At 51.1% G+C, this 13,304-nt stretch overlaps 7 protein-coding genes across 7 annotated transcripts; 4 read left to right on the top strand and 3 right to left on the bottom strand.

Moving 5' to 3' along the window:
* Positions 1-17: 17 nt before the first annotated feature.
* On the bottom strand, positions 18-826 carry N7515_008880 (uncharacterized protein; the record flags this gene model as incomplete). The annotated part of the gene is given in 2 exon segments (XM_056669624.1): positions 18-369; positions 387-826. The coding sequence occupies 2 exon segments, from the start codon at positions 824-826 to the stop codon at positions 18-20; spliced, it is 792 nt and encodes a 263-aa protein (XP_056519454.1).
* Positions 827-929: 103 nt separating this feature from the next.
* Positions 930-2,161, bottom strand: N7515_008879 (uncharacterized protein; the record flags this gene model as incomplete). Its single annotated transcript, XM_056669623.1, has 3 exons — positions 930-1,345; positions 1,404-1,995; positions 2,060-2,161. The coding sequence occupies 3 exons, from the start codon at positions 2,159-2,161 to the stop codon at positions 930-932; spliced, it is 1,110 nt and encodes a 369-aa protein (XP_056519453.1).
* Positions 2,162-3,062: 901 nt separating this feature from the next.
* On the bottom strand, positions 3,063-4,108 carry N7515_008878 (uncharacterized protein; the record flags this gene model as incomplete). The annotated part of the gene is made up of 2 exons (XM_056669622.1): positions 3,063-3,499; positions 3,556-4,108. The coding sequence occupies 2 exons, from the start codon at positions 4,106-4,108 to the stop codon at positions 3,063-3,065; spliced, it is 990 nt and encodes a 329-aa protein (XP_056519452.1).
* A 1,423-nt stretch (positions 4,109-5,531) lies between these two features.
* Positions 5,532-6,220, top strand: N7515_008877 (uncharacterized protein; the record flags this gene model as incomplete). The annotated part of the gene is made up of 4 exons (XM_056669621.1): positions 5,532-5,673; positions 5,724-5,842; positions 5,899-6,105; positions 6,164-6,220. 4 exons carry the CDS (start codon positions 5,532-5,534, stop codon positions 6,218-6,220), a joined length of 525 nt encoding a protein of 174 aa, XP_056519451.1.
* A 1,194-nt stretch (positions 6,221-7,414) lies between these two features.
* On the top strand, positions 7,415-7,929 carry N7515_008876 (GFA family protein; the record flags this gene model as incomplete). Its single annotated transcript, XM_056669620.1, has 3 exons — positions 7,415-7,535; positions 7,585-7,793; positions 7,849-7,929. 3 exons carry the CDS (start codon positions 7,415-7,417, stop codon positions 7,927-7,929), a joined length of 411 nt encoding a protein of 136 aa, XP_056519450.1.
* Positions 7,930-8,253: 324 nt separating this feature from the next.
* N7515_008875 (putative citrate synthase) lies at positions 8,254-9,703 on the top strand (the record flags this gene model as incomplete). Its single annotated transcript, XM_056669619.1, has 4 exons — positions 8,254-8,465; positions 8,514-8,711; positions 8,775-9,509; positions 9,574-9,703. 4 exons carry the CDS (start codon positions 8,254-8,256, stop codon positions 9,701-9,703), a joined length of 1,275 nt encoding a protein of 424 aa, XP_056519449.1.
* A 379-nt stretch (positions 9,704-10,082) lies between these two features.
* Positions 10,083-12,522, top strand: N7515_008874 (MFS transporter; the record flags this gene model as incomplete). Its single annotated transcript, XM_056669618.1, has 6 exons — positions 10,083-10,337; positions 10,391-11,257; positions 11,318-11,508; positions 11,559-11,714; positions 11,795-11,955; positions 12,017-12,522. Coding segments are annotated over 6 exons (2,136 nt in total), but the record flags the coding sequence as incomplete, so codon positions are not given.
* Positions 12,523-13,304: the final 782 nt, after the last annotated feature.

The raw sequence follows: 13,304 nt of genomic DNA, 5'->3' as shown, positions 1-13,304 counted from the left end.
TTGCCAGGTAATAGTAGCTATGACCTGGTCTTGGAGATCCGGAGGCCCACCGCCTTCAGGAGCGATTTGTCAGGAATTTGCAAGGGTGCCATACTCGAAGGCGCTCTTCTGCGACCTGAGGTCTTCGAGGTGGTTTTGTCAACACCGGTGGTATCTCCCGCCGGGCTGTCTTCTGCTAACGCCTTTACAGGTTCTCGTTCTGAATTCTTCCTGTGACAAAGTCTTCTCCAAGAGGCCCGTGATAGTAGGACTGCCTCATGACGATCTTGAGCAGAAGCCACAGTCTGGATCGCAGTCACAATTTTTGGCGTTAGAATGAGGTGCGAGATATTGTGGGACGGAAGAGACGGCACTAGCGGCGTGGAGGTTCTCTGGTCAGTGCGCACATGAGCATCTCGTCGACTATCCGACAGCGATGCTGGAAGATTTTCCCCTCGGGGTGGGTGATAAGCTCCTCCACAAACGCCGCTCCGAATAGGGAGCACCGGTTTCGACCGGAGTCCAAGGTATAGGTCCAGGCCTGCTGGCAGATGGTTGCTGCTGTTTCGACAAGCATGTCTCGCTGGGCACCTAGCTCAGGGGCTATCATGGCCCACGTGCCGGAGCAACAAGCCTCGATGACTATCAGGGGGCGGACATTGGTGCAAGCTAGCCCAATATTTCCAGATTTGACCAGTTGGCGTGGCTTGTTCTGCTGTAGTCGTCCCAGAACGTCTCGCTTTGAACTGGGGTTTGGTGGTGGTATGGCGCATCGTCTTCGCCGCCTGTTCCCCTGCCAGATTTGCTGTCTCTGGCAGTGCGACAAGACAGAGGCAGCGGCAATCATATCGGCTTTGAGATATCAGATAGAATCATCCATTCACAGATCTCAACTGGTTCAGCAGTAACCATCCACCTGACTGGATGGAACCTCACGATAGGTCGATTGCCTAGAACTCAAGTTCCTCCACCTCCATTCCGCAGTCGACACATGTCTTGACTCCAATCCCGGTCTCTGGATTCTCAACAGATCGGCCCCATTGATGAACATGTTTCCGTCCAGAAGCTAGATCGTCACCGAACTCTCCCCCCGAATTCCCCTGTCGATTTCGGCGGTAGGCCTCCACACGCGTGCGCTTCTTCAAGTCCTGAAGCTTTGTTTTGAATTTAGCTTCTCGTCGCCGTTTCTTGTCGCTTTCTCGCCGCTCAAACTCGGCGTCCAGCGCCTCCGTCGAGCCCCATTTCTTGTCAGAAAAGGCATACTCCTCGATCTGATACCGTAAATATAACATCATGCTGTTCCATGTAGACTTGTGTGGATTGGGACGCTCGAGACGTGGCAGGAGTTCTTCATCTCGTAGCTCGGCTGTGCGCAGGCTGGTTAGCAAAATTGTGCCTTCCCATATGCCGCATTGGAAACTCACGGTCCGTCAGAAGATAGTCTTCTTTGGCTTCAGTCTTGGTTAATAAGCTGTATTTCTCCGGAAACTTTTCCTTGCAGGCATGGCAAATGCAACACTTCAGTTCTTCCTCCCATTTCCAGTCAATTTCGAGACTACCGCACTCGCGACATGTCTTTTGCTTGCTTTTATCATCGAGAACACTCAAGCCTGGCTCGAATGGTCCCTCTCGATTCCGCTTTAGCGATTGGAGCATTTGATGGCGTTCCCATTCCCTCTGGGTCATATGTGCTGGTTTCTGCGCCTCTTTCTCGTTCACCACGTGAAGCTGCTTATTGAACGGATCATCCTCCTGTGTCAAGAAGCCACCCTTCGTGTCGGTCATCTTGCTAAAATCATAATCGACATAGCGTGTGAAGTTGCGGGCCGGCTTGATAGAGTCCAGTGGGCGATTTGAAGAGGACGCGTCACGCATATTGGCAGGTTGAGAGGACGCCGCCATCGAGGTGAACGAGCGCTTGGCACCTGTTGCGGGATGGGAGGTGTCAAGAACGGGTTGGGATAGTTCGGCTTCGCGCTGCTCTCGAAGAGCTTTGGCTTTCATACGATTCAATTCCTAGTAGTGAAGTTGTCAGCTTGCGTTGTTTGGACAATGACAGCGACTTTTGCGACACACTTACTATTCTGCGCTGCTGCTCTGGAGTTATCGGACCGCGAGGAAGGTGTCCTGTCCCAGAGCCCGTAGGCTGTGGAGGTGGTGTAGAGGGCCGTTCTCCTGACATTATGTGAATAATCGATGAAATAACTCTATATGTCCCTCCGGGCTTCCAAGTCACCAGATTTGGTGGTCGCGTTGGTAGTATCGGAGGGTCGCTGAGCCGCATCGCTGGAAGCAGCAGGCGGTGGATACCAAGATCCACCGCCTTTTGCGAGGACGGCTGAGGTCACTGTGAGTCTGTGGCATGTCCTCGCCCCCACCTTGTCTCTTCTTTTCTCAATCACTTCATCCGTTCATCTTGGTTTGGTTCCTCTTGGCTTCTCTAGGCTCCACCAAAGCGTACAAGGTCACACTGTAACCACCAACCTTCACACCTTCTATCTTCTCTATCGCTGGGATCTCGCCGATGTGCCTTTCCATATTTCAGCAAGTGGTCCCTTTGGTATGATATCCGACTACTCAAGAGCCACACTGGCGACCCGAGGGCAACCCTCTCGCATAACTCGCAGCGCGATTGGGAGGAAAGCCTTTTTGCAACGCTGGAATCACTTTCTGGGCTAAAGGGATCAGTTAAGACCAGATTCGGGTGTGCAGGGAGATGGAGCAGGAGCAGATGACCGGCTGATCTCGAAGCAGCCTATCTGGGATAGGTGACCGGCTATAGCCCTCACAAACGTCCGTGGTAGACAGTTAAGGTAGCAGCCGGTCATCTGCTCCTGGCTCCATCTACCTGCACGCCGAATCTGATCTTGACTGACCCCTTTTGCTCAGCAAGTCTCGCACGAGAATTTCATCTGATATGAGTCTTCTGCTCCCGCGGCGGCCACCCGCAGACACCGATCAACAGCTTCACGTGATGCCGATACGTTGGGACGTCATTGGCTCCTTCGACCAGTAAACAACACCGAAATTGATACTTGAAAGCAAATAAGTTGATTTGGCAAGGAATGGACTCAACGGAGATGCTATGAGTCTGCAAGATAATCAAAGTCTTCTTCTCGATCTTGGCCATACAAAACTTCACACACACCTCCGACCGGCACGTCCATGACCGCATCGGTTCCTTCACTCCATATTTCCCGCCAGTTGACTTTGCGGTTCTGGGGGCCCATGATCTGGTAGGATGTCGCACCTGGCTTCATCTTGCTAGCGCCACCGGGACGTCTCCGACCCTTACCATCAATCACCGATACATTGGCGACCTCGTCAACAATGTTCTCGATACTATGCATGGGCAAAGTAAGATACCCCGTATTATATGCGGCAAGCGCAACATAGATGTAGATAATTAACATCACCAACCACGCGGGAATCGCCAACGACCACCAACGGTTGGGGTAATAGTAGATGCCGAGTTGATGAAGGAACGGCGAGGGGAGATAGGACCATAGGAGATAGAATACTGTGGTAGAGGGTCAGCAAAAAGCTGGATGACTGGGAATGTATTCTGATACTTACAAAAAGCCAATGAAGAAGCTAGGTATAACACGAAGCCATAGTATTCATAAGTAGGAACCTTTGGACTGGCGCGCGGAACAGTGGTAGCACGACGGGCTGACTTGGCGACTGCTGCCTCGGTATCATTGGGGGTCTCTACATCGGAGCTATCGGGAGTGGTTGGACGCGATGTGGTGGTCGAAAAGGGCGGCCGTAAAAGCGAAGTCAGTGAGGGTGAAGGTGGTAGAGGTGTGGGTGGACGATTGTAGAATGGAGGCGCAAATGCATTGGGGCCGTGAAGAGAGCTAGATGACTGCCGAAATGGGTGATGCCGGTCGAGTTCGTCAGGAGAGTCCTCGGAGTCCGTATCGGAGAACGCTTGATGTTCCAGTGAGTAGTGTGACTGGAAATCCGCATCATCCTCTACCTCAATACCCTCATAGCTGGGTGAGGTAACCTCGTCTTCATAGCTTTCTTGGGGTTCGTGCGGGGGGATCAGGTCCTCGGCCAGGGGTGGGAAGGGCTGGTTGGCCTCAAAGGACGAACTGAACGTCCCATGATTTGAGTTCCCCATCTTGAACCGATGGCGAGGTTAGCTTCAGGCGGCTTTGTTGATTTCCTCTCTTTCCTCCCCTTATTCTGCCATTAGCATGTTCACCGCCCCAACTCACTTTCTCTGGACATTGTTAGGACTCGACCTTGATACGGAGGATATTACAAGAACTGAATACATAACAACACCTCATGGATTGAAAGTACTAGTTTACCAAGGGATTGACGATTGATATCTTTTGCCATAAAATTAAAACACCAGATCAGACGCGGCACGTGTAGCAGTGGCATTATTGGGGCAATTCCTAGGAATATAGACTTGCCAGTTGGCTGGAACCCGCTAGCCAGTTGGCGGGAAGGATACTGACAACTGGTCAAGAATTTTGTTGCCATTCTATTTACAGAGGTACTGTACACATCTCCTGTCCACTTTTTGTATACAGTTAGCACTTACAGGTACACGGTTCACGTGTTATCTGGGTGATTTATCTCTTGCAGGTGCCGGGCCGCAGGCCTGGGGTTGGGTCTTGTAGTACTGATATCCGGTGTCATATTCTCGAATGCTACCCTTGTCGAAGGGATATGCAAAGCGGACCCAAGACCAGACAATGTAAATAACCAACTTACCAGTAACCAGATTAGTTACCGGGCTGTGGAATTGACTATACGCTACCGTCACAGATGGCAAGACCAAGAGGGTACATCGTTGAGACATCAGTCGATGACAATGATCCCACCATCAATGGTACCAATGAATTCATGGAAGAAGTGTGCTCATCACAACAACAGTCCAGCGGTTGTCGTTCAACGTGGCACTCACCGGGTCTTGTGGTTGGACATCCGAATTGTCATAGTTCGGCCTCGCCGGAGCGGTCGATGACAAAGGCACATGAAGGTCATTTGTCCGTCTGATCTAGCTTCTGAAGTTTCCATGTTCTTTTGAAGTTGTCGGTGGCACTAACCAGGGACACATCTGCAGGTCATCCATGGAACAACCGGATGGACTTCTCTGGCCAATTCAACGCCCAAACTTGACCATTCAGCAATATTGCAGCTATCGGTTCTGCCTTTCCGAGGTTCAGATCATCTCAACGTGGTACGGAACGTGCAAGCTATTTGTGATACTGCAGATATCGTTTCACAGGATGTGGAGTGTGGTGGTGGAGGGTGCTCTGCCTCATGCGTCATGCCTCAAGGCAAAAAAAAGGGCGGGGCGGGGATGGCTCATCCCCCGCAATTTCGCTTGAATCGATTGAATCGAAGAGTCGAATATTCGATTCAGGTCGGGAAATGTGTACGCCCCCACCACTGACGAGAGGGGGCAAAGCCTTCTTGATTGGGATGCCCTCACCGTGACATCACTGAATCCAAAGCCCAAGTATATAGCAGAAGGGGATGATTCGAGACAACACGCAAATACATAAAGCGCATTCTTGTACATAGCCATGAGTCTTGATATTCCTACTGTCGCAGAAATCCAGCTCGCCGCGGAGAGGGGGCAACGCATCACGCAAGCCGATGTGTCGGCCATCTCGCAGGCAGAGAGCGCGCTGACAGGACGCGGGCCTGCTCGGGGTGGACCAGCTGGTGAGTTTGGATTCCCCTTACTTCAAGCGCATATGACTGATCCATCATAGCAACGGCGCAGAGCCTTTCAATGCGCCAATCGAACTTCGAAAATAAGGTTGCCGAGATATCGCGCAAGCCATCCAGTGCGATCTCGCTGGAAGATGCAGACGAGATCCAAGCTACCGAGGTGGGGTGAAAAGTAACTTTCTGCGCGGTCAAACACTGACAAAATGGTTCGCATAGGGACGTGCATTCAACCAACCACCCGGAATCGGCTACATCTCGGCGCAGGTTCGGTCAATCGCCGACAATAATGAAGCTTTGGGATTAACAGCGACGGCCGACGTGCCTGCGTATGTCACCAAAGATGATGCCCGCGACGCACAACATGCTGAAGCTCAGGTTTATGGCGGTCAGAACCCTCGGGGAGGTATGGCAGCTCAGATGCAGGTAGGTGGACCGTGGGGAGCTTGAGCTTAAGTGGCGATGGTGGCTAATCGATGTGCAGAGTGCGGCCGACAAGATCGACAACGCTCGACGAGGCAGTTATGGGGGCTTGTACTAAGTGAGTGTTTGAAGCTGGAGAATATGGCGTCGATAGGATGGGCATATTGTACATAGTACTGAAACAGTAAATTAACATAGTTAGGCATCGCCTTGAACATACCAGAGTAACCAGACATCAGACCTCGGGAGAGCAAACAGCAAAAGTGTCCATAGCTCTCCATTGTCGCTTGGGCTTGATCGACCATTACTGCGTATACAATAGGGACGATCATAGCTGCTGTTGTGGGGCGAAATCGGTCCCTGACCCGCTATTCCGGTCCTGGGACTGGAAAATCCTTACGGAGTAGAAAACTAAGCTCTTCTCAGCATGATCCGCATGATCCTTCGACCCCAACTTGCCTGCACTTACAAATAATGGCATGTCATGATCGCAGGTCATTAGTATTGACCCGGCCTCCTTTAAGCTTCGGTGATTGATCATAATTCATATAATCATATTTCTCCAGCCGATGCCCCATTTCTCCCTCCGATCCCAAAACCTTCATGGTCTCGAGCTCCTGATTGAACAACGTGGGCTGACGATCCACCATGAGCGGTCCAACCGCCGACAGACGCCCCGACAGGATCGTCCAGTCGGGTGGGATTTGGACCCCAACTGATCGCTTATCATGGATCGGCGTATTCCCACGTCACAGCTGACAGAAAGATCAATGGAACCAGAGAGTCTTAGAGGGGGTACATGCCGAATAAACTGACAAGCCACAAAGCGGTGATGTGGTCGAATTTGTATGTTGACGTTGGCTCCAATCCAGACTCCGTCGGCCCCGAAACACAGTCAGCATAGTGGCGCGTCTGTGGCTGAAAGGGTTCAAAAGCGCCTTGCATTTGGAACAGCTAACTATGGGGCACAACAATAATTTGTCATTGACTTGCAGCCACCGCTTTCTAGGGCCAATGATCATCTAACCAATTTGGAATTTGAGAAACTCATTTGGAAGTGGATTGAGGTCGAAGGGGAAAATGAAAGACCTTTGTAGTCATGACGTTAGCTTCCAAGTACCAGATACCTACCTCACCGGCATCGGGATGGAGCATACCAAAGTAGAAGTGACTTTCCAAATGAATTAGTGAAGCTTATACTCCGTTCAAGCTCCGCTATTTGGATTATCAGGAGGACTTCGACTCTTAAATAGCCCATTCCCTCCTCCTGAGGTCCCCATTTTCAAGTACCTTGACAGAATCATCTTTCATCATGCCTATTACCGGACACTGCCTTTGCAAAGCCGTCACGTACACCGTGGACGTTGACGCGCCTTTGATCACTGCCTACGATCACTGCGATGATTGCCAGCGCCAGTCTGGTTCCACCTACTGTGAGTAGCGAGCATCCAAACATTAAAAACATATATTGACTGTTTACAGCGCTGGTCACCGTCTTCCCCAAGGACAAGCTGACCATCAACGGCCCCACCAAGAGCTGGGCTGGCAAGGGTTCGTCCGGTCACGCCGTCCACCGCATTTTCTGCTCCGAGTGTGGATCCCCGATCGCCCACGACCCCGATGCGGCTCCCGAGATCATCGCCATTAAGGCTGGTACCCTGGACACTGAGATTAAGAAGAAGCTGAAGCCGGTATGCATATTCTCTTTCCTTTCGGCTCATGAACTCGTCAACTGACTCTTTGTAGGACACCGAGATCTGGACTGTCAGCAAACTTCCCTTCTGCCAGGAAAGCCTTGCCCACCCCTTCAAGCACATGCCGGAGTAAAAACGTAAAACAGGAGTTTTGCGAATGAGAAACGGAAGATATTTGGGGGTTTTAATGAGTTATAACGACAAATGAACTATGCCGTCTAATATGCGGTTTTTATCCAATCACAGTGCCCACAGTAGATCCCTGTCCTGTTGCGGGCCAATCAGTTAGGGTGAAGAGGTATAACCCATGGAGAGCTCGATCGGCTCATTCATGAGGTGAGACAAATCCCGTCTCTCGGCACATTATCATGGCTCTGATGGCCAGAGATGGGATCCGAGGACAGCCGCTGGTTTTCACTTTGATCGACTCATCCTATCTTGAACCGCATTGCTAAACATGTCGACTGGCACTCTCTTCATCCGTGACTCACGCACTAACCTGAACTATGAGATTCCACTCTACCGAAACGCCGTCCGCGCGACCGATCTGCAGCGCATCCGGGCGCCTTCACTGAACAGCGATCGCGCAGACCAAGTGGCCCATGGACTACGAGTCCACGACCCCGGGCTGCAAAATACAGCCGTGACTCAATCGGCAATAAGTTTCTCGTGAGAATCCGATGCCATATATATCGGTGTTAGCTAATGAGTCTCCAGCGATCATGAGCACGGTCTACTTCTGTATCGCGGATATACTCTTGACCAACTCTGGGGATCCGAATTCGAAGAGATGTTTTACCTGCTGCTGTGGGGAAAATATCCATCGAAAGATGAAAGCGAAGAGTTACGACAGAGACTGGCACGCTATATGCAGGATGTGCCTGATATAGTTCGCCAGACCATTTGCAATCTTCCGTATGATTCTATCGTGTCCTTGTCCACCGCTATTTCTATTGTCTGATGAACGGCCACATACAGCAAGTCGACCAGTCCCCTACCGCTAATTACAGCCGGCCTTTCAGCCTATTTGGCCTGTATACCCGATGCCATCCCAGCAACCAGCAATGCCACGATGTATCAAACAGACATCAAAGCGGCCGACGAAATCATCCTGCAAACTGTAGCAGCGTACGCTGTCATATTCGGCACAGTCCGATCCCACCGACTAGGTATCCCCTGGAGAAGTCCATCCCTGGGGCAAACCTACTATGAGAACCTCTTCACAATGTCCGGCCTCATAAACCCCGCCACAAACCATCCAGATCCAATCCGCATCTCCTGTTTTCGCCGCTTCGGCAACCTCAACGCCGAGCACGGAATGGCCCTGACAGTATTTTCCGCACTCGTAACAGCCTCCTCACTAACAGACCCAGTCTCATGTCTAATCTCCGCCGTAACCGCCGCCCATGGACCCTTGCATTTCGGCGCGACGGAGTCCGCTCAACGCGCACTACAAGCCGTCGGCAAACCCAAGAACGCTCCGGCATTCATCGACGAAGTCAAGTCCGGAAAGCGGAAATTATTCGGGTACGGACATCGCACGTACAAGGCTATGGATCCGCGCGTGCGTCCAATTCAGACTATCCTGCGGGATTTGAGACACGTGCATCAACCGCTTCTGGAAATTGCCGAGGCGATTGAGGAAGTAGCTGGGAAGGATGAGTACTTTAGGGCTAGGGGTTGTACCCGAACGCCGATTTTTACGGGAACTTCGTATTTACTGGGATGTAAGTATAGCTGATAAGGAACGAGTGAAAATACCAATGCGCTGATCTAGTGGCTTCGAACCTGATATTATTCCTGGTGCTATGCTGGCTCATCGCATAATGGGTATCATGGCGCATTGGCGTGAGTACACGGGTAAGGTCAACATTCAGGGTCTTGTCGGCTACACTGACGGGAAGTAGTGAATCGAGGCAAGCTGTTTCGGCCTATACATCTCTACACGGGTCGTGCGGAGCCAATTTTGGGTGTCAGGCCTAGAATATGAGAGCTTAAGGGGCAGAGGATGTTTTCATAGTTGGTGTTAGCTGCATAGTGCCTGACACTGGGTCATTTTACGAACACAATCACAACTCTTTAGATCAATGACAATTCTCATGTCTGAGAGTGCTTAAACTTGATGCACTAGCAATGGGCCTATGGAGAAAATCACCGGAGGGCCAGACGGAATAGTGACGGCGATTTTAGTCCTTCCAGAAGCCCCGAGTACTTATTACCCCATCAGTCCTCGAGGAATCATACAAGAATGGATCTGCGTTATCCTCCATAGTCAAGTAAGTCAAAATGAGCCAAGATATCCCTTCGACGCCTCAAGAAGATGATCGAGTCGACGAAGAGACACCTTTGTTGCATGCCCCTAATGATGAGCCATACTCCGTATTCACGCCTACCCAGAAACGCCTCATTATCCTGACAGCCGCACTGGCATCCAGCTTCTCTCCCCTGTCGGCAAATATTTACTACCCGGCAATGAACTCGATTTCAAAGGATTTGCGAGTTAGCCCATCTCAAATCAACCTAACCATAACGACATACATGGTACATCAATTCGATCACTACATCCTACCATTGTACTAATGTCTTCCTCAAAGATATGCCAGGGCATTGCTCCCATGTTAACAGGCTCATTGGCAGACCAGGCAGGTCGTCGACCTGCATACATCCTCTGCTTCGCGATCTACATTGCAGGAAACATCGCCTTAGCTTTACAACACAGTTACCCAGCTTTGCTAGTACTTCGCGCCGTCCAAAGCTGTGGCAGCAGCGGCACCGTTGCCCTTTCATCCGCTGTAGCGGCCGATATTATAACCTCCGCCGAACGAGGGATGTACATGGGCCTTGCATCTCTGGGCAATATTCTCGCTCCATCCATCGGACCAATCCTCGGCGGAATCTTAAGCAAGTATCTAGGCTGGCAATCGATCTTCTGGTTCCTCGCCATAACAGCGACATCCTTCTTCCTTCCACTGCTATTCTTCTTCCCCGAAACCTGTCGTGGCATCGTCGGCAACGGTTGCATCTCGCCAGTTGGCTGGAACCGCTCAATCTGGAGCCATCTCCACCCCACCAGCGCAACGCCCCATTCCACCCTTCCTACACCTCATCGACGGATATATTTCCCAAACCCCTGCTCAAGCCTGATTCTTCTTTTCCACCGACCCGTGGGACTCGTCCTTTTGGCAAACGGAGTAGTATTCAGCAGCTACTACGCCGTAACCGCCGGCGTCCCGGCCTTATTCCACGAACTGTACAATCTAGACGAGCTAGGCATCGGCCTATGCTTTATTCCCGCCGGCCTAGGCTCGCTAGCCAGCGCCGGCGTGAATGGAGTATTAGTTGACTGGAACTACCGGCAAACCCGAAGCAAAGCAGGGCAGACGGTACACAAGAACCAGCGACAGGACATCACCGGGTTCCCCATTGAGCAAGCAAGGTTACAGATTGGTTTACCGATGACAGTAAGTTCAATAACCCGGTAGCATCTACATATCCGCTCTGACATTATTTGCCCCTTTTAGGTACTTGCAGCCGTGTCGATAATCGGGTACGGTGCCCTGATTTCGGTTCAGCCACCGCTAATCCTAGCACTGTTGGTGGTTTTCGTAATTTGCTTCTGTATTACCTCGGCATACAACGTTATGAACGTTCTCATCGTCGACTTGTACTACGAAACACCCGCGACGGCAATGGCTGCTAATAACCTCGTGCGGTGTTTTTGGGGGCTGGTGCTGCTGCTGCGGTGAACCCGCTGATCAAAAGAATTGGTGTGCAGTGGACTTACTGTCTTGTATCCGGGGTTATTGTTCTTGTGCTGCCCCTTTTGGGTGCCGTTTACTTACGAGGTTGGGCATGGCGAAAGAGGGCAGTCGAGATTGAGGCACAACGGGAGATCATACAAGACCGGGAGACATCGTAGTATGAATCTAGTACGGGATTATTGGAGATTGAGGGCTACATATACTAACACGATGTTGTCCGTTTATACTGTATCTTAGCCTTACTGTTCTCATCCTATTCAACGACATGTACTCCCCAACAGCGATATTGCCTCTCCTCTGGCCAACTGGCCAATTCTTCCACTGGCCCTCTCACCAACTCGACATACGATATCCCAATGGTCCATGGATCACCCCCGGAATGGAACTAGACATCCGAGGTACATAACCCTAACCTCACCCCAAACCCCAAAGGAACGAGCTACACTAACACCTTCATAGACACCAACACCCTCCCAGAAATCAACAGCGCAGCCCTAAAATGCAACAAAGAATACATAATATTATTCATCGACCTCGACGCCATCCTCCCAGGAACGCACATTGAAACCGTAATTCTCCACTGGTACCAGGCCGGTCTATCCAAGAACTGCACGCAAGATTCGCCCCTCATCGACATCCCCAATCACGGCAGCGAAGAGCACCCAACAGCTCCATACATAGCGCCACGCGCACCACCAAATACGCACCACCGCTACGTGTATCTGCTATTTGCTCAGGATGGTCGGAAATTTCCCGAGTGCTTTGCGCATGTTATTCCCAAGACGATTGATGCGCGTGCTGGGTTTGATGTTAGGGAATTTATGAGTGCGGCGGAATTGAGTCCACCTGTTGCGATGAATTATTTTGTTGGGAGACATGAGCCTGGTCATGGGGAGACAGCTACTGTGCCTGTGAGGGCGACGACGACTTCGTTTCGGTCTGTGGATTGTACGACTAGCTTGGGGCCGTAAGTTGGGGGATTACTCCCGTGGTTTAGATGAGAGCTGCCCGGGTTATGCGGTTCAGAACATCTATTTTTAGCTCTACCTATATCATTGAATCAAAGGATGCTGTTCATTTGCACCCCATCGCATCATACAGGAAGTGCGAGGAAACTGACACTCTCCATGGAAGGGGAGGTAGTTGAAAACAATGTATCATGGCAGTCGAGTTGTAGAACCGCCAACTGTCCAATACAATTATTTCACTCCTGGGAGCTTAGGTATATTGATGCTAAGATGTTTCATGGGGTCCTTCGACTAGTTTCCGGTGAGATTCTTGGCCAGTATTTGCCCTTCCTTCTCTCCTGTTCATCAACCCCTGGCGAAATGCTTCTTCAGTATATTCATCCGACTCCCATGTACGGTACCCACGCCAAGACCCCATCCTTCATCTTCATATCCTCAAGCTTCCTCATCACTAGCCGTTCTATATCCGCCATTTTGTTTTCATCCAACCAGCTTCAACCGCTATTTCCATGCGTTACTGGAATTATCCTCCGTAGGCCCAAAAAGAAAAACCGCGGGCCGACCTTCTGCCAGTCGATCTCAACGCAAGGCCATGCAAATCGCATACACCACCCAGAAGTCTCCGCATTCCCGGCTCCGTTGCAACTCCCAGAGCCGCCACTGGTTATGCTGGGTGTCCATACCTTCACAGCGCTCAATTGGAGGACCGCTTTTAGACGGCGATCGAATTCTTGGCCCGGGGGCTAAGTCAGCGCCACAGTGGAAGAGGGGGGCTCCGT

This window comes from Penicillium bovifimosum (genome assembly GCF_028826915.1).
Source record: "Penicillium bovifimosum strain IBT 22155 chromosome Unknown utg000006l_segment0_segment0, whole genome shotgun sequence".
Taxonomy (NCBI): Eukaryota; Fungi; Ascomycota; class Eurotiomycetes; order Eurotiales; family Aspergillaceae; genus Penicillium; species Penicillium bovifimosum.
The sequence above is the reverse complement of the archived record's forward strand: the minus strand, read 5'-3'. Positions and strand labels throughout refer to the sequence as shown.